Source organism: Xyrauchen texanus, chromosome 40 (genome assembly GCF_025860055.1).
Source record: "Xyrauchen texanus isolate HMW12.3.18 chromosome 40, RBS_HiC_50CHRs, whole genome shotgun sequence".
NCBI lineage: Eukaryota > Metazoa > Chordata > Actinopteri > Cypriniformes > Catostomidae > Xyrauchen > Xyrauchen texanus.
The window spans coordinates 9,716,726-9,741,544 of record NC_068315.1 but is presented as its reverse complement, the minus strand read 5'-3'; the positions used below and the strand labels follow the sequence as shown (position 1 = coordinate 9,741,544).

General features: G+C 38.4%; 2 protein-coding genes across 2 annotated transcripts in view; one reads left to right on the top strand and one right to left on the bottom strand.

Annotated features, from left to right (window-relative positions):
* LOC127633372 (fatty acid synthase-like) overlaps positions 1-16,275 on the top strand; it is a 33,730-nt gene extending 17,455 nt beyond the window's left edge. Inside the window, exons 23-42 of the mRNA XM_052112409.1 lie at positions 736-1,122; positions 1,355-1,519; positions 1,854-1,969; positions 2,127-2,281; positions 3,269-3,472; positions 4,114-4,264; positions 4,773-4,951; positions 6,147-6,266; positions 6,388-6,510; positions 6,624-6,847; positions 7,191-7,392; positions 7,503-7,654; positions 7,752-7,843; positions 9,080-9,477; positions 9,787-9,975; positions 10,146-10,373; positions 10,613-10,824; positions 10,909-11,007; positions 12,722-12,973; positions 14,344-16,275. Of these exons, the coding sequence (XP_051968369.1) occupies positions 736-1,122; positions 1,355-1,519; positions 1,854-1,969; positions 2,127-2,281; positions 3,269-3,472; positions 4,114-4,264; positions 4,773-4,951; positions 6,147-6,266; positions 6,388-6,510; positions 6,624-6,847; positions 7,191-7,392; positions 7,503-7,654; positions 7,752-7,843; positions 9,080-9,477; positions 9,787-9,975; positions 10,146-10,373; positions 10,613-10,824; positions 10,909-11,007; positions 12,722-12,973; positions 14,344-14,481 (3,786 nt within the window). The 3' untranslated portion in view covers positions 14,482-16,275. The remainder of the gene's footprint in view (positions 1-735; positions 1,123-1,354; positions 1,520-1,853; positions 1,970-2,126; positions 2,282-3,268; positions 3,473-4,113; positions 4,265-4,772; positions 4,952-6,146; positions 6,267-6,387; positions 6,511-6,623; positions 6,848-7,190; positions 7,393-7,502; positions 7,655-7,751; positions 7,844-9,079; positions 9,478-9,786; positions 9,976-10,145; positions 10,374-10,612; positions 10,825-10,908; positions 11,008-12,721; positions 12,974-14,343) is intronic.
* A 186-nt stretch (positions 16,276-16,461) lies between these two features.
* On the bottom strand, positions 16,462-19,791 carry LOC127633657 (cytochrome b-245 chaperone 1 homolog). The gene is made up of 7 exons (XM_052112892.1): positions 19,632-19,791; positions 19,237-19,324; positions 18,940-18,981; positions 18,735-18,808; positions 18,522-18,618; positions 18,276-18,420; positions 16,462-17,248 (listed from the first exon to the last, which is right to left on the bottom strand). Exons 2-7 carry the CDS (start codon positions 19,322-19,324, stop codon positions 17,095-17,097), a joined length of 600 nt encoding a protein of 199 aa, XP_051968852.1. The 5' UTR covers positions 19,632-19,791; the 3' UTR covers positions 16,462-17,094.
* Positions 19,792-24,819: the final 5,028 nt, after the last annotated feature.

The window sequence follows — 24,819 nt, the reverse complement described above, 5'->3', positions numbered from 1 at the left end:
GCGCAAACAGTAGCGGTCCTGAAGTAGTCAAATAGTAGAGCATAACAGTAGGGCTCAAGAAGTAACGTCAAATAAAAGAGTGCAACAGTAGTGTTCCGGAAATAATGACAAATATTAGAGTGTAATAGTACCATTCCGAGGTAACCACAAATAATAGAGAGCCTTCAATAAGGTTCTGGAAGTAACATCATATTATAAAGCATAACTGTAGGGTTCCAGTGTAACAAGTCATTCAAACTACTCATATTTGTATATGTTGGAATATTTTTCAAAAACTTAAGTCACAAGCACACCAACTGTTTATTTATGCCTTATCACTCCTTATTATAACTCTTATGTGGTTAAAATCAATAAACAACCTTTAATAAAAATACTTACAAGTGTATTGTAATAGTAATTTTATATTGTACCATAATTTTGTATTTGATTACGATTGATTTGCAGTGTAGGATGGGTAGTTCATTGCCTCATTCAAGTTAGTTTTGTACCTTTTTCGTCTTTTTCCAATTTTCATATACTTATGTATTCAATATCTAATAATTGCATACTCTTGGCTTAGAACTCTATATTGAAGATTTCTTTTTTTTTTTTTATCCCTAAAGAGAAAATTAATGCGGAAAAACACCTCTATAGAACAATGACCACACGATTTTTCAGTGGCTTTAGTCTTAGAGGAGGCACTGACTGACACTAATGAATACAGAAAGGTTTAACCATTTACTCTTCTTTCTGTAGGCTCTTTCTGGTGATGGCCGTGTATTCTCCTGGGCTGTTGGCCTCCTCAATATCCAGCCAATGCTGCGTCTGGACTACATCGCCTCAGATGCCTCCACTGACAAGCTGGCTGCTCACCAGAGCTCCCTGGAGGAGCAGGGCATCTCATCTTCTCAGTGGAACCCTCTTCAGGGCCCAGCAACAGGCAATCTGATTGGGGCTGACCTGGTTGTGTGTAACTGTGTATTGGGACCCGTGGCCAACCCTGCATTGCTGATAGAGAACTTGACTTCAGCTACCAGGGAGGGTGGTTTTGTGTTGCTCCACATCCTACTTAAAGGAGACACTCTGGGGGAGACCGTAGCCTTTCTTACATCTCAAAATAACACGGATGGTTTGTTGACTCAGGTGTGTATGAGTGTTTGGGGATAGAGAGAAAAAAAAAACACTTGGTCTTGCCAAGATGATCATATCCATAACATAGATGAAAGTGATATATTTGAGTAGCAACAATTTATTTTATTAATAATATTTAAAAAACGTAACATTGTTTTGTCTATTCTTTTTTTATTCTATGTTGTTTAGTCTGACTCTCCTCTGTGATGTTCTAAGAATTTAAATAGCTTTGTGTTTCTTTCAGATTGAATGGGAGAAGCTCTTCCAGCAGGCTTCTCTGAATGTAGTCATGCTTAGGAAATCCTTCTACGGTTCAGCCTTGTTCCTCTGTCGCAGACAGCCCCCTCAGAAACAGCCCATCACTATTTCTGTAGACCCCACTGACTATAAGTGGGTGGAGACTCTAAAGGTGAGTACTAATCATCCACATTTATGACATGTACAGCAATCAATCTGAAATTACTGTCATTATTCACAAAAAAATCTTCTCTGCCCTTGTTCCTAAATCCCATTAGTATATTCAAATGTAACACCAAGTGCTAAGCCTCCTGCTAAACTTCTCCTATTGTGTTCCATATTAGAGGTTACAAGTTAAAAGTAGTGGTAATTATTGGAACATCAAAGATAACAGAATTTTGGGTGTACTATAAGTTGGACAACTGGCTCATAAATTATCTGAATAAAATTAATCCACATGCATACAACCTAAACTCACTCACTCTCTCTACACACACACACATCAGAACACTTTGGCTGAGTCCTCCAATAGTCCAGTCTGGCTCATGGCCACTCAGGGTCATAATGGAGTGGTGGGAATGGTGAACTGCCTCAGACAGGAGCCTGGAGGCAACCGTATACGGTTAGTCCATTTACTGTGAACTTAGTCTGAGACCCATTGTTGCACATTGTATTCCATAAATGATGCTCTTATTGTCATCAGATATTGACTGTTCTTTAGAAAGCCTACAGAATACAGATGGTGATACTGATTGATATGTTTTTTTCTCCACCACTAGGTGTTCATTTGTTTCTAATCTAAGTAAAAATGCAGCAACCCCCTCCATTGCTGCTACTCATAAGGACATGCAGGCAGTGCTTCAAAAGGATTTGACCATGAACGTGCACCGTGATGGAGTGTGGGGTGTTTTCAGACATCAATTGCTCACACAAGGTGAAATAATATCAAGTCCTATTACACTATAAATGTCATGTCACCATTATTCAGCTGATGTACAAAGATGGAAATAATTATTGCAATTCAAGTTTCATAATGCTTTTCAATGTGTATACGTTGGCGTCAAGAGACTCATTTTTGTAGCTTTTAGTCCATGTGTGTTAGCTCTGAGGCCATTCATTTGCTAGTGTACTCTTAAACATTGACAAAATTCACTTTTAGAAGATATTCTGTACATACTATACAGTACTGTGAAAAAGTTTAGGCACTTGTGAAAAATTTTGTATAGTGAGGATGTCTTCAAAAATAATTACTTAAATAGTTTTCATTTATCACTTAGTCATACAAAGTCCAGTAAACATATTCAAAATCAATATTCGGTGTGACAACCTTTGCTTTTAAAATGGCACCAATTCTCCTACACCATTTTTCTTGGTTGTTGGCAGATAGGATGTTCTAAGCTTCTTGGAGATTTTGCCACAGTTCTTCTATCTATTTAAGCTGTCTCAATTGCTTCTGTCTCTTTATGTAATCTCAGACAGATACAATGTTCAGTGGGGGACTTTGTGGGGGGCCATGACCTCTGTTGCAGGGCTCCCTGTTCTTCTGTTCTAATCTTTTCTATTTGTATAAGTAATGTTTGGAGTCTAAGATTTATATTTCCTATTGACACACTAAAGCTGAAGATATAAATAACCACCTTTAAGACAAATGCTTTTGTGAAACATCTTATGTGCCGAAGACTTTTGCACAGTACTGTACATATTTGAAATATACAGCCTTTCTCTTCCTGGACTTTTGTCCAGTCAAAACCTTTCTAAAATGATAATTTTCCTCTCAAATACCACCTGAAAGTATCCAGCAAGTAGCATCCTTGAGCATTTATCACTGGCAGTGTGAACAACCCTTTCGATTGTAACTTTGATTGTATTGAGTCTTTTGAGTGGGTTTTGATTCCCCTCTATTCTGTGTATTCATGTACAGACCTAAGTGAGGAGTTGACCGAGCAGGCGTATGTGAATGTCCTGACTCGTGGTGATCTCTCGTCATTGCGCTGGATCGCTTCACCGCTGCGTCATTTTGTCCCTTCCAACCCCAATGTACAGCTCTGCCAAGTTTACTATGCCTCCCTCAACTTTAGAGACATCATGCTGGCCACTGGCAAACTGCCTCCAGATGCCATCCCTGGTTTGTACCCCATACTGATTTTCTATATAAGTGAGATATTACACACTGGCTTATCTAAAAAAACCAGTGTGTAATATCTCTTTATGCCGATATCTAGCAATTAGGTTTGCAGATGGCTGATATAATGCCAATATGTTTTATACATATTAATGCATTTTATGCTCAAAAATTGTGGAACTTGCTATCAAATGATATTAGAGAGACACAGACACTTAGCATATTTAAATTCTATCTTAAAACCTATTATTTCAGAAAAGGTTTTATTTTTGTAATTTGTTTTAAAGTCACTCTTTAAAAAGTTTATTACCGGTATTATTATCATTACGTTTTAACTATAGAAATTTCTTAAATTCCTGAATATAAATTAACAACTACTTTACAAAATATTAACTCAAAAGTCATTTTAAATACATAAACGAAAATCTAAAATGTACACTTTCCATTTGCAAGTCTGTCAGTAGATTTTTCTAAATTGGTCCAAATTTAAATGACCACTCCTGTCAATCGGTCAGTTGGGTACAGTATTCGTTGATGGTAGTCTCAAAACGACCAAAATATCTGGCAATTCATGGATCTCGCTGATATATTTGTTTATTGCTACTTGAGTCAACTGTGTTTTTATTCTTATTTTGCTTGAGCAGGAGACATAGCATTGCAGCAATGCATGCTGGGAATGGAGTTTTCAGGGCGAGACCCCAGCGGGCGACGCGTGATGGGTTTGCTGCCAGCTAAAGGCCTGGCCACCTGTGTGGATGCAGACAAACATTTCCTTTGGGATGTTCCTTCCAGCTGGTGAGACTCTTAAAACTTCCCTGAATCACTTAAAGCTAAGGTGTGCAATCATTTCCAGAATTTTTTTTTGTTATACTGGTTGAAAGTCTCCTCATATCCTGATAGCAATCAATAATTTAAGTGGTCTAAATGTAAAAAATATATATATATATATATATATATATATATCGCATTGCGATTTTAATTGTGTTAATGTTTTTTAACGTGTTACATGAGGAAATCTGAAACTGTTGCGATCGATTCCACCAACACAACTCTGCTCTCTCTCTGTATGTGTGTTTGTGTTCGATAGAGGAGGCATGGCTTGGAGACACACCTGAAGCGAGGGTGGGCTCTATGCTTTCAAAGCTTGCTTGCTAACTGCTATCCTCTCTGGAATACACACCCTAGCTTTAAGACACCAAATGCATTTTTGTGTCCGTTCATGCTCTCTTTCTCTTGTTTTTCTATGTAAACATGCACTAGGCATTTCACTTTCAACATGAATTAAAGCTGTGGTTATGTGTAGGACTCTGGAGCAGGCTGCTTCCGTTCCAGTGGTGTATGCCACAGCGTATTACTCCCTGGTGGTGCGAGGACGTCTGAGGCCAGGAGAGAGTGTGCTGGTCCACTCTGGTTCTGGAGGGGTCGGGCAGGCTGCTATTGCTATTGCACTGAGCATGCGCTGCAGAGTGTTCACAACTGTGGGTGAGTGATACTTTTAGTTCTTGCTCAAAAGTGTAAAAGGTGAAGTGTGTAGTTTCTAGGCCATGTACGACGTGTATTTGCTAAAATAATGACATGCACTCCTCATTTTACATTGGTTAACAAAGATATTCCCACCCTGAACTCACACAATTAGTTGATCAAATGTTGCTATATTAGGCTGATTGTCCACCAGACAATGAGCAATACATATACAAAAAATAAATTAGTAGTTGTTAGTGGCAAAATGCCTTAGAAATTCAGCCTGATCTCTTTATTATGTGAACATGGCAATGTTTTTGCAAAATGAAATTGCGTGCTTCATTAGACATTTTCCCCAGAAGGTATGACTGCAGTGTGGAGATCTCTAAATTGGGCGAAATCTCTGAAATGGGGTGTGGTTCTTCCAAAGGGGGGTTTACTCCAAAAGAGGTCAACATCTCCACAGATGGTTAGTGTAAGGGGCTCCCTATATCTTTCTTGGCATTTTGGAGGTCCCGCCCCTTTTTGGAGCTCTGTCCTTCTCAGTTTTCCATTGAAATGCCTAGTGGGGGATGCCAAAAGCAAGTGAAATGGTGTGGTAAGGGTTTTTAAAGGTGTACTCCATAATTTATTTCCTAATTTAAAAATTGTATTTCTAAAGAAGTTAATAGTAATTTTGAAACGTGTTTGAAATCATGACCACTCGTGAGGAAAAAGAGTTCAGTCATATCAGTAACCTTATAAAAGCTCTTTTATTCTACATGGAGCAGGGGCGCCTCATGGGGGCAGCCACCTTAGAATTACCTGACCAGCCAAATACCACTCGCTTAATCTCACTAACTGCCCTGTTATTGGGCACTTTCACTCATTGATTAAATGTATCCTGGTTTACTTTGCATACTGAATTTCTACAATGGCATAGGTAACTGAAAATTACTGCATTTGAATGATGCAGCATCCAAGCCACTAGGTGTCAGTGTGTGTGTGTAATAGTGAGAAAAAACAATTGTTTACAAAGTCATAATCAGCCATTGTACTCATGATTTTTGTGAAAGTGAATAATATGCACAGTTTTTGTAGTGCCTCTAGTGTTAATTTCACCAGGAAACTGCAATGAAATGCAAAACGCAGCATGTGAAAGTAAGTTTGAAGAAATGTAGATGTACTGTCTGCTGTAGTAAAATTTATTCTGTGAGAATCATGTTTCGATTGACAGGTTCTGTAGAAAAAAGAACATACTTGCAGGAAAGATTCCCCCAGCTTACGGCAGAGTCTTTTGCTAATTCTAGGGATGCTTCCTTTGAACAGAATGTACTGCTACACACTAAAGGCAAAGGTAAACATACAACATTAAAATTACTCTTAATATGCAGCAACGTTTTGTTTAATAATATTGTTGCTATGCTTAGTGGACTGTATCATTAAACCACTGTCCTTGTGACTGCATTTTTTCTCAGGAGTTGATTTGGTACTCAACTCGCTTGCTGAAGAGAAACTGCAGGCGAGCTTACGTTGTTTGGCCAGACATGGTCGTTTCCTGGAGATTGGCAAATATGACCTTTCCAACAACACACCACTAGGTGCATCCCAGATCTATATACATTCCACAACTGACATACTGTACATTTCAAAGAATAGCCTTTCCATTTAAGCATCAACCATTGAATTTTAGTAACCCTCCCTTTCTCTTCAGGTATGGCTCTGTTCCTGAAGAATGTGGCCTTCCATGGCATCCTTCTGGATGCTTTATTTGAGGAGGGAAACCGGGAATGGGAGGAGGTGTCTGAGCTGCTGAAGAACGGAATTGCCAGTGGTGTAGTACAGCCGTTACGTACTACCGTCTTTGAGAGGAACCAGGTTGAGGACGCCTTCCGTTACATGGCTCAGGGCAAACACATCGGCAAAGTCCTGCTGCAGGTAAGAACTCTGGTTAAAGTTCATGTGGCTGCCTCAGAAATTAGATATTGGAATAATTAGTGGTGCTTACTATTAAGGAGAGGTTAGTCTTGTTAAGGAGAGGTAAGAACTTCAGCTCACTGGACCATAAAACAGACAAAGAATTAGATGTACTTGGGTCATATCTAGGGTATAGAATATCAAAGAGACTTCAGGGTCTGCCACAACGCAACAAACTAGCAACCACCAGGAACACCCTAGTAACTACCTTTTTAAGTGACAACACAAACATACTCTTAAATCTCTTGTGCTTGCTTTTGCTGTTTTTTTTATTTATTTATTTTTGTCTTCTGCCACGTCTCAGGTACGTACAGAGGAGAAGAGCAGTACTGTTTCTACAGTTGCTCCTCTTTCTCTCCCTGCTATCTGCCGTACCTTCTGCCCTGCTTCTCTGTCATACATTATCACTGGAGGGCTGGGTGGTTTCGGGTTGGAGCTGGCCCAATGGCTCACTGAGAGAGGTGCTCGCAATCTTGTGCTCACGTCACGCTCTGGCATTCGCAATGGTAAATATGCTGAAGGATTTCATTTTATCAGTGTTTGAGAGTGTTACCTTTCTGTTGACTCACATGGTCATATTTGTTCAAGTACTGATATGCATTGATGTGTTTGCTAGGTTATCAGGCCAAGCGTGTTCGTGAGTGGCAGGCCATGGGCGTCCAGGTCCTTGTGTCCACTAGTGATGTCAGCACCCTGGAAGGAACGGAACATCTCATCACTGAGGCCTGCAGGTTGGGTCCAGTCGGTGGTATCTTCCACCTTGCCATGGTAACGTCAAGTTGTTACTTTCAGTTAATTTTCATTTGGAATTCTATTGAAGGATTATCACAATTTATACAGTATCTCTGTTTGTGTGCCCATTTAGGTCCTTAAAGATGGCATGCTGGAGAATCTCACCCCACAGCATTTCACTGATGTCAATAAACCCAAATATGATGGAACCATCTATCTTGACTGGTAGGGAGTGCTTTTACACTGTGAAACAGAAAGAATGTTTTCATGATCATTGCTGTTCATTGTTTCCGTTCCAAGTGCTGTCAATTTAACGTGATTTAGTATTTTTTTTTTTTAAAGTGTTAATTTTTTAATCTGTCTAAAAGTAAAATATTATAATTGGTCGCAATTTTAGCAATGGTAAAAATACTGTCTAACATTCTGTGTGAATTTATATCCAGCATTACAACTTTGTTGTCATGATGATGTGACAGATAAATCCCTGATATTGGCTATACTTGTGAATTGTGTGAAAAGTGTGCATTTTAACATTTATAGACTGGCCCCATTCACTTCCTTTGTAAGTTCCTTGCTGCAACTGCAGTTTTTATTTATATATCTATATATATATATTATAATGAGGGTTGTCAATATTATTGTGGTAGTCAACATTATGCCACAAATGCTCGTGATTGAGCTTAAAGGAATAGTTCACCCCAAAATAAAAATTCTCATTTTTAAACTAAGATTACAAAAACAGAGTGTCTCCGCTCGGTGTGTCCATACAATGTAAGTGAATGGTCATCAGACATTTTGTTGCTCCAAAAATCACATAAAGGAAACACAAAAGTAATTCCATATGACTCCAGTGGTAAAATCCATATCTTCAGAAGCAATATAATAGATGAATGTGGGAAAGAGAACAATATTTAATTATTTTTTTTTACTCTAAATCTCCAGATGTAAAAGTGAAAGTGGAGATTTAAAGGACTTACATTTTGATCTGCTTTTTTTTTCACCCACATCTATCATATTGCTTCTGAAGACATGGATATACCACAGGAGTCTTATGGATTACTTTTGTGTTTCCTTTATGTGATTTTTGGAGCTACAAATGTCTGATCACCATTCACTTGCATTGAATGGACCTACAGAGCTGAGACATTCTTCTAAAAAATATTTGTTTGTGTTCTGCTGAAGAGAGAAAGTCATACACATATGGGATGGCATGAGGGTTAGTAAATGATGAGTGAATTTTCATTTTTGGATGAACTGTCCGTTTAACTTGTATTGCACCCAGAACATTCCTTTAATCATGCCTCTGGCAGACGAAAGCACTGAACAGACATTAGCCAAAGTACTGTAATGTCTTTTTATTTTTAATTGGGGACTTAACTCTGTAAATATTTGAGCGCAATAAGATTAAATAATCGATATATGATGTAATTAAATTGTCTGTTTAATTTGTCCCCTCTACAGTGTGACACGGCAGAAATGCCCACATCTTCAGCAGTTTGTGGTTTTCTCCTCTGTCAGTTGTGGCCGTGGTAATGCTGGCCAAAGCAACTATGGGTTTGCCAACTCCACTATGGAGCGAGTGTGTGAGCAGCGTCACCACGACAACCTGCCGGGCCTGGCCGTGCAGTGGGGTGCCATTGGTGATGTGGGCATCGTTTTGGAAACCATGGGTGACAATGATGCAGTGATTGGTGGCACGTTGCCCCAGCGAATGACTTCCTGTTTGGAAGTTCTGGATAGGTTCCTGTGCCAGCAGAGGCCTGTGATGTCCAGCTTTGTACTAGCAGACAGAGTTGTGGTTGCTAAAGGAGACGCAAGCGGACAGAGGGACCTGGTGGAGGCTGTGGCTCACATTCTCGGTAAGTGATATGAAACGTCATCTCTAGAATAAATAGACAATTTAGAAGATAATTAAAGTATGTGATGTAAATCTTATTTATAATGTATAATTTTATCTTATTTTCTGTATTTATTATATAATATGTGGCACTGTCTTGACTGCTAACACACCACAATTTCTCAAATGGTATCTCGACCTGTCTGTCTCTCTGTTTGTCTGTAATGTGATAAATGCATAACTAAAACTTCAGTCCATGCTTGTTTAGGCCAAAAATAATGTTTTAGTGTTTTTTCATGCTTTTCAAAGTCACGTCACCTCTTCTACTCAGGTGTTCGCCATGTAAGCAGTCTGAATGCTGATGCCTCATTGGCTGATCTGGGTCTCGACTCACTGATGGGCGTTGAGGTTAGGCAGACACTGGAGAGGGACTACGATATTGTCATGGCAATGAGGGAAATCCGACAACTAACCATTAACAAGCTGCGTGAGCTGTCCAGCCATTCAGGGGGGACAGAGGGTGAGTGTTTATGACTAATGTGTCCCGTAGGGTGATTTATTCAAATTTGACATGCTATGATATATCTTATATTACTCTGGAATATTTGATTCTGGTCAGTTGTGTGTATGAAAGTAAGAGAAGAGATGATGGATCAGTATAAAAATTCTTTATCTTTCTGTTTCTCCCAGAGTTGCGAGCTACTCCTGCAAAGCGTTCTGGTGCTCATGCTCTGCTGGAGTCAGATCTGAGCCGTATGCTGGTGAACCCAGATGGCCCAACGGTGACCCAGCTGAATGAGGTCCAGAGTGCTGAGAGGCCCTTGTTCCTCATCCACCCCATCGAAGGTTCCATCACTGCCTTCCACACTCTCACTAGCAAGCTTAACTTGCCGTGCTACGGCCTGCAGTGCACCAAAGGTACAAACAAAAGGAAATGTTTCTGTCTGATTTTAAGTGCTCAATCAAATGGCACACAAACAAAATGTCATTTTATTTTAACTCTATTGAATTTCTTTTATAGTTATTTTTCATTTATTTTATATTTTTTCTCAATTAAAACCAGTAATTCAATTGAAGCATCCAAACACTTTAACCATGTACATTTTGTCACTGTTTTTCTTCACTTGTGTGGTATTTTTATTTATTTTTACCTGTAGCTGCCCCACTGGATAGTATTCAGAGTCTTGCTACATTCTACGTGCATTGCTTGAGGCAGGTGCAGCCAGAGGGGCCATATCGCATCGCTGGATACTCATTTGGTGCATGTGTTGCTTTTGAGATGTGCTCGCAGTTGCAGGCAGCCAAATGCCCTGTGGAATACCTCTTCCTCTTTGACGGCTCTCATTCTTACGTGGCAGCATATACACAGGTACTATAAAAGTGCTCTGCACAAAATCAGACACCATGTCCTAAATTGTCACATAGTCAGCGTGTTTTTCTCTCCATCATGCAGAGCTACAGGGCCAAACTGACCCCTGGCAAAGAGTCAGAGGCGGAGACAGAAGCTCTGTGTGCTTTTATCCAACAATTCACCGGCATAGAGTACAACAAGGTACACAAGCAACAAATTCTAAAGTTGTGCTTCATACTAAAATAAATGTTCTGGGTTAAATGCAGCTTAAGGCCCTTTCCCACCTACAGATTTGATACTTTCCCTCTGTAACTTTCTAGATGAGAACTCTTATGAGGAACGGAACACCCTAGGAGACTTTTCCCGTTGCATTTGTATTCACAAAAGCACCGTAGTGACGTCATCTAGCATCGACCATTTTTATTCTGATGTTCATTGCACTTGCGTTTCAATAGCAACAACAAAATAAAAAAAATACAGACGGAGGACGCCGGGATCGGAGCTACACTTCAGTTTGTTTATGGCTGTTTTATACTATGGCTACATTGGAAAACGGTGGCAGCTGCCTTATCAGTTAATGGTTTAAAAAACGGTGTATTTGGAAGACTGGAACTATCGGAGCAGTTTAAAAAGCACCTTATTTCATCTTACCTTCATCCATCCTTATACAGCCTCTAAAGGCAGCATTTACCCGTTTCAGACGCAGATTGTGTATTCAGGTTACAGATTAAACTAGGCTCGTGAGGTGTGCGTGCGGCGCTCCGTGCTGCAGCCGGAGTGAGAAATGAGATGTGGTGAAAAGCGTATTTTGTAAAAGATTGTTGATAAATAGGGTTAAAAACGTCTTGATGCAAGTTAACCACACAGTAACAGGCCACATGCAAAACTTCCCTCATGTAAACTAGATTTAATGAAGGTTTAAAGTATAATAATTACCCACTCTCGATAAACATCAGATTATTTATATCCATCATCCTAAACCAGAAATCACTTTATTTTCTGTGTAGTCACACAGTACAGATGCGATAAACCCACAGCATGTCTCCCGATGAAGTCTTAAACACACATGCATGAAACGGTTGATTCTCTTTTTTGGATACTTTGTTGGCAATTGTAAAATTTGCACAATCCTCTGAGTAGCAGGCTAGCGGCTAGTTTGTTTATTAATGGTGGCTGTGGTGCTCCTGTCCTTTCTAAATGCAGGTATTTGACCAATCACAGGTTGCAGCACCTCCAACAATCCCTATACACCCAAAAGAATCTACCCCGAGTTGGAGCTAAAAATGTCCCTTAAAACGGCTTCGAGGAACTATAGTTCCTTATGTTCGAAATCAACGAAAAGCACTAGTCCTGGGGGAAAACGTTTTAGTACCTAAAACAGGCTTTAATCCTGCCAGTGGGAAAGGCCCTCTTGACTCCATAAACCGCCTCCTTTCTTACTATAAAGATTATTTTAACTAATACAAAATGTTTACAGTAATGCATTTACGTCTGTAAGACAATGCACTGCACTGGGATAAACATAAAAAGACACACTTTCAAAAGTATAGCTACAAATATCAAGCATTATACTTTTTAATAAGAGACTAGTGTGATAGAATCGCTTAACATTTGCAAAGTCATATCCAACTCCTGATGTGACATATTAAGGCAGTAAACCCTTTAAAAATTACAATTTAGACACATTTACAGCTCAAATACTAAATAGTTGTCTTGAAAAACATTTAATATAACAATACAAGTACTTTTAACAAAAATACAACAATAATACTCGTTTTTACAAATTGAGTGATGAGTAAAAAAAAATTCTATGTTTTGTACATTGAATTACATGGGTAAAAAAAAATCTCAAACTCCAATAAATAAATAAATGCTAAAAGTAATGCTGCTTCTATACACTTCCTTTTTCACACAGCTGTTGGAGACATTGTTGCCTCTGTCAGATCTGGAGGCTCGAGTCAACATGGCTGTGGATCTCATTACATCCAGCCATAAGAATGTCAGTCGAGATTTGCTCCACTTTGCTGCTTCCACATTCTACTACAAACTGAAAGCTGCCGACCGTTATGTTCCAACTTCCAAGTATCACGGCAATGTCACTCTGCTACGCGCCAAGGCCAGCAGTGAATATGGCGATGGCTTAGGATCTGACTACAAGTTGCATGAGGTAAGTTTATGGAACACTTCAAACAGATTCTCAGACTTGGTTACTGAATAAAAAGCAAAGTTTGGACCGATTCTATACTGTGGTGGCCTTTTGAAACATGGCAGGGTCAAAGGGGGAGCATTACCCATCTAGATATTCATTGGTTCTCGAAGTATTTTCCCCATTCATTTAATAAAGTTCTCCATAAAAGAGTTGTGAGCCATGAACCAAACCAACCTGCTCCAAGGTAAATCATAACATTACTAACTTTGTTTTGAGGCAAAAAAGTTTTAGAAAATTGTATACTTACCCCTTATACGTACTTAAAATCGTATAATCCCATGAAGCATTGCAAATGATGTAATTGATTAAAAACATTATGGGAATATTATAAGTAAAGAAACAATATATTTTAAAGTTTTCTGGAAAATATTTTGATATGTACAAATAGACAGTAGAAGTAGTTTAAGAGTGAAGAGAGACCAACTCAATTGCATCATTCACAGTGCGTCCTGGAAGTGAGCAGTTGCTCCCAAGCACATTTCAAGGGCTTTGTTGGTTTCAGTTCTCTGAATTGTTAAGTGTTCTCTACTGGAGAAAGTTCAACAGTTGTTGTTCAGCAAGAATTTTGTTAAAAAAGACACGATTTATAAACAATGAATTTGAAATGACGCAGACTGATGGCTTCAATGGAAGCATACACCATTGATGAACAACCTCGGAGCTCATGGTGGGTCTGACTTTAAATGCTTAGAAGTTTTTGTTGAAAATCAATTAGTCTATGGAAAACATTTATGGGATTTTCACTTTTGGAACCAGACTGTTGCGCTCTATTTTATCTCCTAGAGCTTTCAACCAATATCCACTGAACTCGACGCAGATCTTCAGACTCTGTTTGCTATGATTTTTCTAACTGTGCGTAATTATGTTTTTTGTACAGCAGGATGATCAAAATTGACAAAAATTCCCGTAGACTTACATTGAGGGAATGTTCTAGATTAGTGGCCAAGTCTATTCAGACTCCAGCTGTCAAAAAATTCAAATGTAAACAAATCCATTTAAGGCTTTTAATCTGCCTTGAGTTGCTCTCTCCATCTATCTATCCGATGGTTTGTCTGATTATATAGTTAGCTGGCTTGCTTTTTTGTCTGTATGTAGTTTCTTTATAATCATCAAACTTCAAAACTAGTTAAACTTTCAGACAAGGCTTTGTCAAACCAACATCAAAGTTTGTATGGACAAACTTTTACCCATTTAGATATTTTTGAATTTTCTTTGGTGCCACACAAATTAAACACTTCACCTTTAAGTTCAGCGTGAAGGTTGCAGCTATAATGTATCACAGGGTTTTATGTCATATTCTTAACAATTGGATGTTGGCCTGTTTGTAGGTGTGTGACGGGAAGGTATCAGTTCATGTGATTGAGGGAGACCATCGAACGTTCCTGGAAGGAGAGGGTGTGGAATCCATCTCCGGCATTATCCACAGCTCATTGGCCGAGCCCAGAGTCAGCACCAGAGAGGGTTGAACCTTCCTTGCAATATACCTTTTCTCTTTGCACACTTCTATTGTTTCACATGCTTTCACCTGACCAACATGTTACCAAAATACTGTGTGTCCCAGCCTATTTAAGTGTGATCTTATTGAATCTCTCCCCCACCAAAACTCTTCATCCTTCTCATTCCATAGACACCTTTCTTTTTTCTTAGTTGCTTCTTAACCTACTACTAAAATTAGGTTCTCCGCTGGGAACAAAGTGCATGTCTGTGTGCTCTATTGGTTGAGATTCAATCAACAAGGCTTTTCCTGTTAATGTTTGTCTATATATGATCATGCATTACTGTGAAATATAATGCCCTTACTGATTGGCATTTGAGCTGAAAGGATTAGTTTGGCCAAAAAGGAAAATTCTATCAGGATTTACTCACTCTCACTTGCAAATGTGTATGACATTCTAATATGAATTACAAAAGGAATGTTTGGCAGAACTGATAGCCCCAGTCTCCATACTATTGTATTGGACAAAGATGCAGTGAAAGTGAAGGGGGACTGAGTATATCAGTCCATAAATTCTGCCAAAAATATCCTTTTGTGTTCCACAGAAGTCATATGGGTTTGAATTTTCATTTTTGGATGAACTATCCCTCGAAGTGCCAGTTGCCTAAAGTAGTGCCCAGATGTAGAGATCAGTCCTCCTTTTATTGACACTGTCTAACCTGTACAAGTCTGCTAAAGGTTCTGTCAGCATCTATAGCTGCATATTCATGTTTACATGCCTTTACATAGTCAAACCGATGATGCAGACTGCAAGTGTGAAAGCCTCACTGTATTAAAATTCATATAATGGCTGTTGGGAATTTAGTTACGCACATATCTGAGATTGCGGTTTACAAATCGTGAGTAGTTACTGATGCTTCAGCAGTACTATTGATGGCTCACATTTTTTGCTTATGTTTACTTATTTTATGTAGCTTTTTTTCTTATTGTGAATGATATTTGCTGGTTCTCTTGATGTTGCTGCTCAACATCTAAAATGATGCTGGAATATTTGTGCAGTTGGCGAGTATTTAAAAGGGAATATATGTACAAAAGAACATTCCGCAACATTCCTGGAAAGTAAATATTAAGGGAGCTAGTTAATTGACATGCATGGATGGGTTGTTTTGAAGTTATTGGCTAGTTATGGAGCACTTCTAATTAAATAGATGCAATATCTCGAAAAGCAAATTCCTATCATGACACTGCATTCTGGATCTTAAACAAAACATTTCACATCAATTTAATTCCAGCTCGTACAAAATGTTGCTTTGCTGCTTCTCTAAACTATAACTGGATTATTAACGTTGTATCCTCTTTTCGAGGATGGTACAAACATTCCTTATTGTTAGTTGCATTTTACAAAATTGTTCTGTAATTAGCTACTTGAATCCTTTAAGGACCTCTACTATTAATGTTAGTTTATTTAGAATTTTTTGTTGTGGCCAGGTCCACATTAAACAATCTCAGTTAATGGTGCAATCCCCATTACGTTTTATGCTGCATCTTGTCAGAGTAGGAGTGAAACTTTGGACGTATGAGCAGTATTTTATTACTGGCTTTCTCTTTCTGTCAAGAGAGAAGAAAGTTTCCTTTTAGAAAGAAAATCACTACACATTTCTGAGACTTAATTCTCTAGTCAGTGACGAACAGTGTGATTTCTTCAATGTTGTGATTAGAGCAAAGCTGAACAAACTAAATGGTTACATTTTCTATTATTGTAATGATTTGTTTCTTTTGGTGTAATTTGTCAAGTATTTATTGTTCTAGTGCAAATAAAAAGCTATTACTAACATAAGTGAACTTGTGTTTTTTTTTCTCCTAAACATATTGGATATTTTTGTCATGTTCTCTCAAGATGTGCCATTCAGAGTTGTAAAGATTTGTCCCTAGGGATGTCTTGATAATGCAGATAAGCCAAGCTGCACTTTGGTGCTTGTTTATAACTAAATAAATATACAGTAAATTCACACTAAATATATATGTTTTAATAGAAAATGAATGCATCACATATAAGCATCTGCATGATTTATACTTTATGTAATTAATCCAGTTTCAAAAAGTTGTCAATAAAAAAATATTTCTGTAGCAGAACTATTAACAGTAATGTAAAAGACAAAGCTACAAAACCAACAAACATCTCCTGAAGACAAGCGATTTCTGAGCAGCGGACTTTTTCTAGCTTTAGGTTAAAAACTAATGAAATGTATACAAAGTACAAAAAAAAAAAAAGCTGCGAGTTTGAATACATGTTCATTAAATCCCTATTTTCACTGAATGCAATTTGTGAATAAAGGCACATTATGATCTGCATAAGCATGCATAGAGGTTTAGAGCACATGACCACCTACTTATTGACCAATGGAAAGGGAGTTCTTAATGCATTTATAACATCCAAATCATTCATGCATCCATTGTGCAAAATATACAGAGGAATATTTTCTAATGCCACTTATAAAATGGATGTGAAAATACAATGCAACAAGGAAGGATCAAGCTTATAGATTGTCATTGGGTTGATTGTAAGAATGGAGTGCAAGTCTATTCATTATAGGCATGATATAGTGTCTTTCACCATTTTCATGATAACAGATCATGAAGGGTTTTAAAGATCACACTCATCTTTTGAGTCACTGCTATCACCCAATCCCAAATCTTCATTGTCATCTTCATCAGGATAATCATCTTCTCCCAAGTGCTCTTGTAACTCCTCAAGACCCAAGAAGCGTTTCAGAAGAGCAGCTACTGCCTCTACATCACTGACAAAGAAACCAAAAATTACCAACACTAAATGTCCAGTAGAGCTTGGGTTCAATTCCCAGGGAACACACAAAAAGTATATCTTGAATGCATGAAGTCGCTTTGGATATTGGCTAGGGTGATTAAGCGAGTGATAATTAGATTATCGACATTCATATGACGTCCACATTAAATATAATTTTGGTCCATAACATCAGTGTCCCCTTAGCTGATTAAAGGGATAGTTCTCCCAAAAATACAATTCTCTCATAATTTACTCACCCTCATGTCATGCTAGATGTGTATGATTTTCTTTCTTCAGCAGAACACAAAGAATTTTAGAAAAATATCTTGGCTCTGTTGGTCCATACAATGTAAGTGCCTTGTGATCAGACCTTTTAGCCCCAAAAATCACAAAGGAAACAAAAGTAATCCATATCATTACATTATCTTCTGTAGCATTGTAATAGGTGTGTGTGGAAAAAAAAGAACAATATTGAAATCCTTTTTTACTCTAAATCTCCACTTCAAATGTGAAAGTAAAACTAAATGGGCAACACGTGACTTTCAGATGTTAAAGTGAAAGTGGGTTTAAATTTGTTTCTCACACACCAATTACAGTTGATTGCTTCTGAAGATATGGATGTAACCACTGGAGTCTTATAGATTACTTCTATGTTTCCTTTGTGATGTTTGGAGCTACAAAGGTCTGATAACTATACACTTGCATTGTGAGGACCTACAGAGCTGAGATATTCTTCTAAAAATCTTTGTTCAAAAGAAGAAAGTCATACACATCTGGGGTGGCATAAGTGTGAGCAAAAGATGAGACAGAATTTAAATTTTTGTGTGAACTATTCCTTTAAAAAAGTATTACTGCCCCATTTTGTCAGTTTCAGACTCTACCGACAGCCTTGTCTTCATAGTTGATAATGATCTGTATATAATGAAGAATAAATATTGTATAAAATATGTTAATTTCAGCAATTGGCTGTCTTTTGCTTATTGTTTTACAAGACAGTAGGACTGAGAACAAACTATATGTACCAGTGTGACCCCAGGGTGGCACTCCGTGTAAGAGGGTGAGAGAAGCCAGTTGCCAGGCGCAGCACCAACAGGTAACCCTTCCCCAGATACCTCACCCTCTCCTCCTGAACACTCACATCTCGCAAGTGCTGCAGATCTATCAACACTGACCAGGAGAAAAGAACATTTTTTTTTTAATTTTCATCTAGTCATTTGAAAATTCATGTACTGCAAAACACAAATAATGACAGAAGACTCTTAACTCACCTGTCTCATGCCCTCTTCTCCAGAGAGTCAATATCATGGTATACAGACTAAAAGTCTTCAGTTCTATCTCTCCCTTAGATTTATCAAAAACTGCTTCCTAAATGCAAAGGAAAGCACAGCCTGTTAGTGCAGACAGTTGTGTTTGTGTGTGTGTGTGTGTGTGTGTGTGTGTGTGTGTGTGTGTGTGTGCATGTGTATAAAGCATCTCCCCACCTCCCATTCCTCCATATTCTGTAGAGCTACAAATAAACATCCCGTCACATAGAACATCTTCCATAACACACTATCTACAATAAAAAGATGAAATAATGAATATAAGTTATGCAGATCACAAATATATTCTAAATATTTCAACACGTCCTGTTCCACTTCCATATCCTTTTCAGGGTAATTCCACATTGAGGAAAATATTTCTCACCAGAGCTGTAATAGGCTGCTGCTAGTCCAACCGAAGAAATTCCTTTACAAAAAAGACGGAGGAAAATGTTTAAAATATATATATATATATATATATATATATATATATATATATATAAAAAACAATACTTTGCAAAAGTCTTAAATGTTTAAAATTTGTCTTAAATATATATTTGTTGCTGAAGAATACATATATACACACACACACACATATATATATATATATATATATATATATATATATATATATATATATATATATATATATATATATGAAAATTATAAACCCATCTCATACCAATGAGGAGGGACCAAGATCTAATCCCAGGAGACCTCTTCAAATGGAGAAGATCATAGGTGTGTTTCTCTACAAACATATACCCCATCTGTGATGAAAGAACCACAAATATGTTCTAAATGTTTCATGAACACAAAAACATGTTTAGTTCAATCAAGCTACAAGGAGTTGTTTGAGCTTGAACTGTCAAGTAGTGATGTGCATCAGTGTAAATAAAAAAATGTCACAAAATATTGACTGTAACCAAGGCAATCTGCACAAAGGATGCGTTAATATAGGAGCAGTATACTAAAAGATAAGCATAATAAACCAGATCAGTACCATATAGTTTTGAAATAACACCCTCATTAAGACGCACATCAATCAACTGGCATTTTATAAAACTTCTCACTTGCCTTAATAAGTCGCTTCTCCCTTTAAAACAAAGAAATGTAAATACTGGCAATACATCCAATCTAAATGATGGAATTTAGCTACGGAAAATTACAAGAAAACAAGTTAAGGAAATAAAACATGTAGCTCTTGCAACACAACACATAATCCCACCTTCGAATGATGTCGACATCCGCTCAGTTCTGATTGGATCGATTGTACATTCATATTTAAAGCACCGCCCTCTACATTCTGACACTTACTTCCGGCACGACAAAAATAGAAACATATGTATAAAAAGGAAAGCAAATGCATGACTTTACAGTCAAGCCATGGTTTTAAAATGTCAAAGATTTAAAGCGCTGTAGATTGACAGTTAGGGTGAAACATGAGTGTCTGCACAACCATAGACATATAAATACATTATAGTCTATGTGCACAACGGCCCGGACGATTGTTCTGATTGGCGAGTTACGATGACGCATATATTCCTGAGACGTCAACATATCATAACTTTTTAATTCGTTTTTTTTTATTATTATTAACTTGTATTAACTTTTTAGTGTATGCCGTTGTCATCCAGATCATTGCAAAAGCAGATGTAAATAATCATGTACGTGGTCACGTGGTACATGCTACTTTTTTCAGCGCTGGCAAAGATGGACCAATCACAGTCGATTCTGACTGCAGGATAGTACTTTTTTTTTTTTTTTAAGAAATTGCAGGGCCGGAGGTCTATTTGTATCGCCGTTACCAACCTTTAGAAACGATAGATTTAAACAAACATACCTTTTCGTGTATTTTATATCCCCAGAAATACTAAAAAACATCTAGAAAATTTAATGCGGTCCAATTGAGTATATCATATGTTCCACCCATTGGCGTGTCTAGGGGGAGGCTGGGGGAGGCAGTGCCTCCCCTAGGATAAACTCTGCCTCCCCTGAGAATTTGAGAAATAATCTGTCCATCTGTTGTTTTGAGTGTAGCCCCGAATGTATTTTGAATAGTTGACTGATAAATATGAAACCGGACAAAAGCCTATGTAAACCCCCGAAATCATAAGTTGCCTTATTTCATTGTGCTTTGGCTTTGCACATACTGCATACAGCCTGTAAAATAAACATAGGCATAATCTAGCCTATAGAATAAGTTCCTTTGTTGTCGGTAGCCTATGGGCGACTCCGTTTCTTCCTCTCTGTTGAATATGCAGCAGGTAGAGGAGGAGCTTGCACAGTCGTTGACATCAACTAACGTTACTTAGTGGCGAGTTAACGGCAATTAGCAGGAAAGACAGCAAAAATTAAGCAAATGAGGCTTTGGGGATTTTTCCGAAAGAAGTCAGTGGGTAAGAATTCACATTTGTTTTTGTCATTAAAGTCTTAAGATCATCATCTAGCTGGCTTTCACCCACAGTAGGCTAAACCTCATGAGTTGTAGTCTCTAACTTCCTATTCCAAATTGATGTAGTTTGGTAACTCCGAGTTAACGCAGTTGCCTCTCACGCCGGAGACCGCAGTTCGAACCCCATTCGTAGCGTACTTTTCTTGTTTATCAGGTGTTGTTTTCGCTAAGGTTAACCAATAATCATTAACATAAAATGTATGTGTGACTTGTTTTGTGATATTAGTTTGTAGGAAATATACACTTTGATGTGATTAAATGGTTTTGTAGAGTGTAGCAAAGATGAGCAACAGACTGAGGAGCAGCAGCAGCAGCAGCAGCTGTGCCAGAATCAGGCATGGAAACTGGTAACAATTAATAAATCACTTTACTTTAGAGAAAGTTAAAAGTGAAACATTGTTTATCTCAATGATCCTAATGAAAGGATTTTGACAGATGAATTATTCTCATAGAGCTGATGAGAATTATATACAGTTGATGCCATATTGTGTCAATGAACTTAGACTAAAGTTATTCATGTATTGCTTTAACTTAGGATCTTAAACATCATTTTGACTATTTATGTCAAAAAATATAAATTATTTATATTCAATATTTTTTTTTACCTCACTTTACTCACTATAATATAACTCTTTTGTGATGACTTTATGTTAATGTACATGAAAATTCAAGAATTATGATAGATATTAGGGCAATCCCACTGATCTGCTCTTCCCAATACATTTTCTTCAATGGTATTGGTCTACAATTTGACATAATGTAGCACTTGATGAATTAGTTGTTTGAAGCTGATTTGCAATAAGTTATGTGCTGTATCTGTTCTTTTGCGTCACAGATGATTCGGGGAGGAGAGAGGATGAGTTAGTCAAGGATAGTACTGAGTGGAAGATTTAGGAACTGTAGAAACAGGCCTAGCCAGAGCAAAACTCAAAGAATACCCTCTCACCAGCTTTGGACTACAGGGAAGTGGTTGCTAGTGTGAAAAAAAAATTGTCTGGTCTAAGCCCCGGATGTCCTTCAATGCTGGAAACGCCTCTGCATCTGATGATAAATTGAGTGAGTTTGAGTGAGATCTGACACAACAAAAATCCAGTTTAAGCCCTATAGTCTAATAGGGGCCCTGTGCCTATCTCTGGGTTCCTGGCTTAGAAAAAGATATGCACTAAAACAGATTGTGTGTAGTATAGCTTAATTTTGTGCCGATTTTTTCAATTGTTTATGTTGCCCCCCCAAACAAGCCAAATGCCCCCCCAAACATGATATCCTGGTAACCCCTCTGCCACCTATTTTGCCCCGGTTAGTGTTTCGCTTAGTGCCGTTAAACATTAATCATAGGGAGAAAAGTCTGTTCCCCCTATGTTTTCCTTTTGTCAAAGTCTGATTCCCCCTATGTTTTCCCTTTGTCAAAGTCTGATTCCCCTTTGTTGAGGTCTGTTCCCCCTATGTTTTCCCTTTGTCAAAGTCTGATTCCCCTTTGTCGAAGTCTGTTCCCCTATGTTTCCCTTTGTCAAAGTCTGATTCCCCTTTGTTGAAGTCTGGTCCCTCTACGTTTCCCCTTTGTCGAAGTCTGTTCCCCTATGTTTTCCCTTTGTCGAAGTTTATTTCCCCTTTGTCGAAGTCTGTTCCATCTATTTTCCCCATTTGTCGAAGTTTGAGTCCCCTTTATCAAAGTCTGTTCCCTCTATGTTTCCCATTTGTTGAAGTCTGTTACCCCTTTGATGAAGTCTGTTCCCCCTATGTTACCCCTTTGATGAAGTCTATTCCCCCTATGTTTCCCCTTTGTTGAAGTCTGTTCCCCCTATGTTTCCCCTTTGATGAAGTTTGTTACCCCTTTGATGAAGTCTATTCCCCCATGTTTCCCCTTTGTTGAAGTCTGTTCCCCCTATGTTTCCCCTTTGATGAAGTCTGTTCCCCCTATGTTACCCCTTTGATGAAGTCTATTCTCCCTATATGTTGAAGTCTGTTCCCCCTATGTTTCCCATTTGTTGAAGTCTCTTCCCCCTATGTTACCCCTTTGATGAAGTCTATTCTCCCTATGTTGAAGTCTGTTCCCCCTATGTAACTGCACTAGTTAAGGTACTCAATGATTTGCTTCTCTCTGGTGACTCTGGTTCTCTGTCTATGCTCCTGCTGCTGGACCTCAGCTCTGCCTTCGATACTGTCTCCCATCAACTACTCATTTCTCGTCTTTTGGATGTGGGTATTTCTGGTGCTGCTCTTTCTTGGTTTTCTTCCTATCTCTCTGATAGACAGTTCTACATTTCAGTTCAAGATTTTCACTCACCTACTGTCCCCCTGAAGCAAGGTGTCCCACAGGGATCCGTTTTAGGGCCATTACTATTCATAATTTATATAATACCTCTTGGTCAGATCCTTCGCCGTCATGGTTTTAATTATCATTTTTACGCTGACGTCATTCAATTATATACTACCTGTACATCGACTCTATCTATCACAACTGACAAAATCTCTGCTTGTGTGCATGAAATAAAAGATTGGCTTCATTCAAATTTTTTAAACCTTAACATGGACAAAACTGAGATTATTTTTACCGGACCTCCGTCACTCACTAACAAAATTCCTACTAACTTCACCTGCGAGTTTGCTGGCTCTCACATAAAACCATCTAGTACTGTTAAAAGTCTTGGTGTAATCTTTGACTCCTCTCTATCTTTCCATTCTCACATTAATTCTATCACTAAATCAGCATTCTTTCATCTACGTCGCATCGCTCAGCTCCGTCCCTTCATCAGTATCTCAGACGCTGAAACTGTCATCCATGCATTTATCACATCACGTCTCGATTATTGCAATGCACTTTTTATTGGCCTTCCTGCTAGCTCCATTTCCAAATTGCAATACATTCAAAACTCTGCTGCCAGAATACTCACCCACACCAAGCGTTCTGCACATATCACCCCAATTTTGCATGATCTTCACTGGCTTCCTGTGGTTTACCGTATCAAATTCAAAATTCTCCTTCTCACTTTTAAATCTCTGCACAGCTTGGCTCCCTCCTATCTCTGTAATCTGCTTCACCCCTACGCACCGACTCGCTCTCTACGATCCTCCGACTCTAGCCTTCTCGTCGTCCCTCGGCATCGCCTTGTTTCGATGGGAGGGCAGATCATTCAGTGTTGTAGCACCCAAAATATGGAACTGTCTACCCCGATCACTCTGTTCTGTTAACACTATCTCTGAATTCAAATCCATGCTCAAAACTCACTTATTTGCTGAATGTTATAACTCTTAAGTTGTACTGTTTTTTTTTTTTTTTCCGCTGGGTGCTGTCCCATCTACCTAACCTTCTCATTTTCTGTACCTTCACTGTTATCTACCTGCTGTTGTTTTGTCTGCTGTCTTTGTCCTCTGCCTTTATTGTTGCTTGTCTATTGTAAAGCGTCCTTGAGCTCTGGAAAGGCGCTATATAAATAAAACTTATTATTATTATGTTACCCCTTTGATGAAGTATATTCTCCCTATGTTGAAGTCTGTTCCCCATTTGTTGAAGTCTGTTACCCCTTTGATGAAGTCTGTTCCCCCTATGTTTCCCCTTTGATGAAGTTTGTTCCCCCTATGTTACCCCTTTGTTGAAGTCTGTTCCCCCTATGTTTCCCCTTTGATGAAGTCTATTCCCCCTATGTTTCCCCTTTGATGAAGTTTGTTCCCCCTATGTTACCCCTTTGTTGAAGTCTGTTCCCCCTATGTTTCCCCTTTGATGAAGTCTATTCCCCCTATGTTTCCCCTTTGTTGAAGTATGTTCCCCCTATGTTTCCCCTTTGATGAAGTCTATTCCCCCTATGTTTCCCC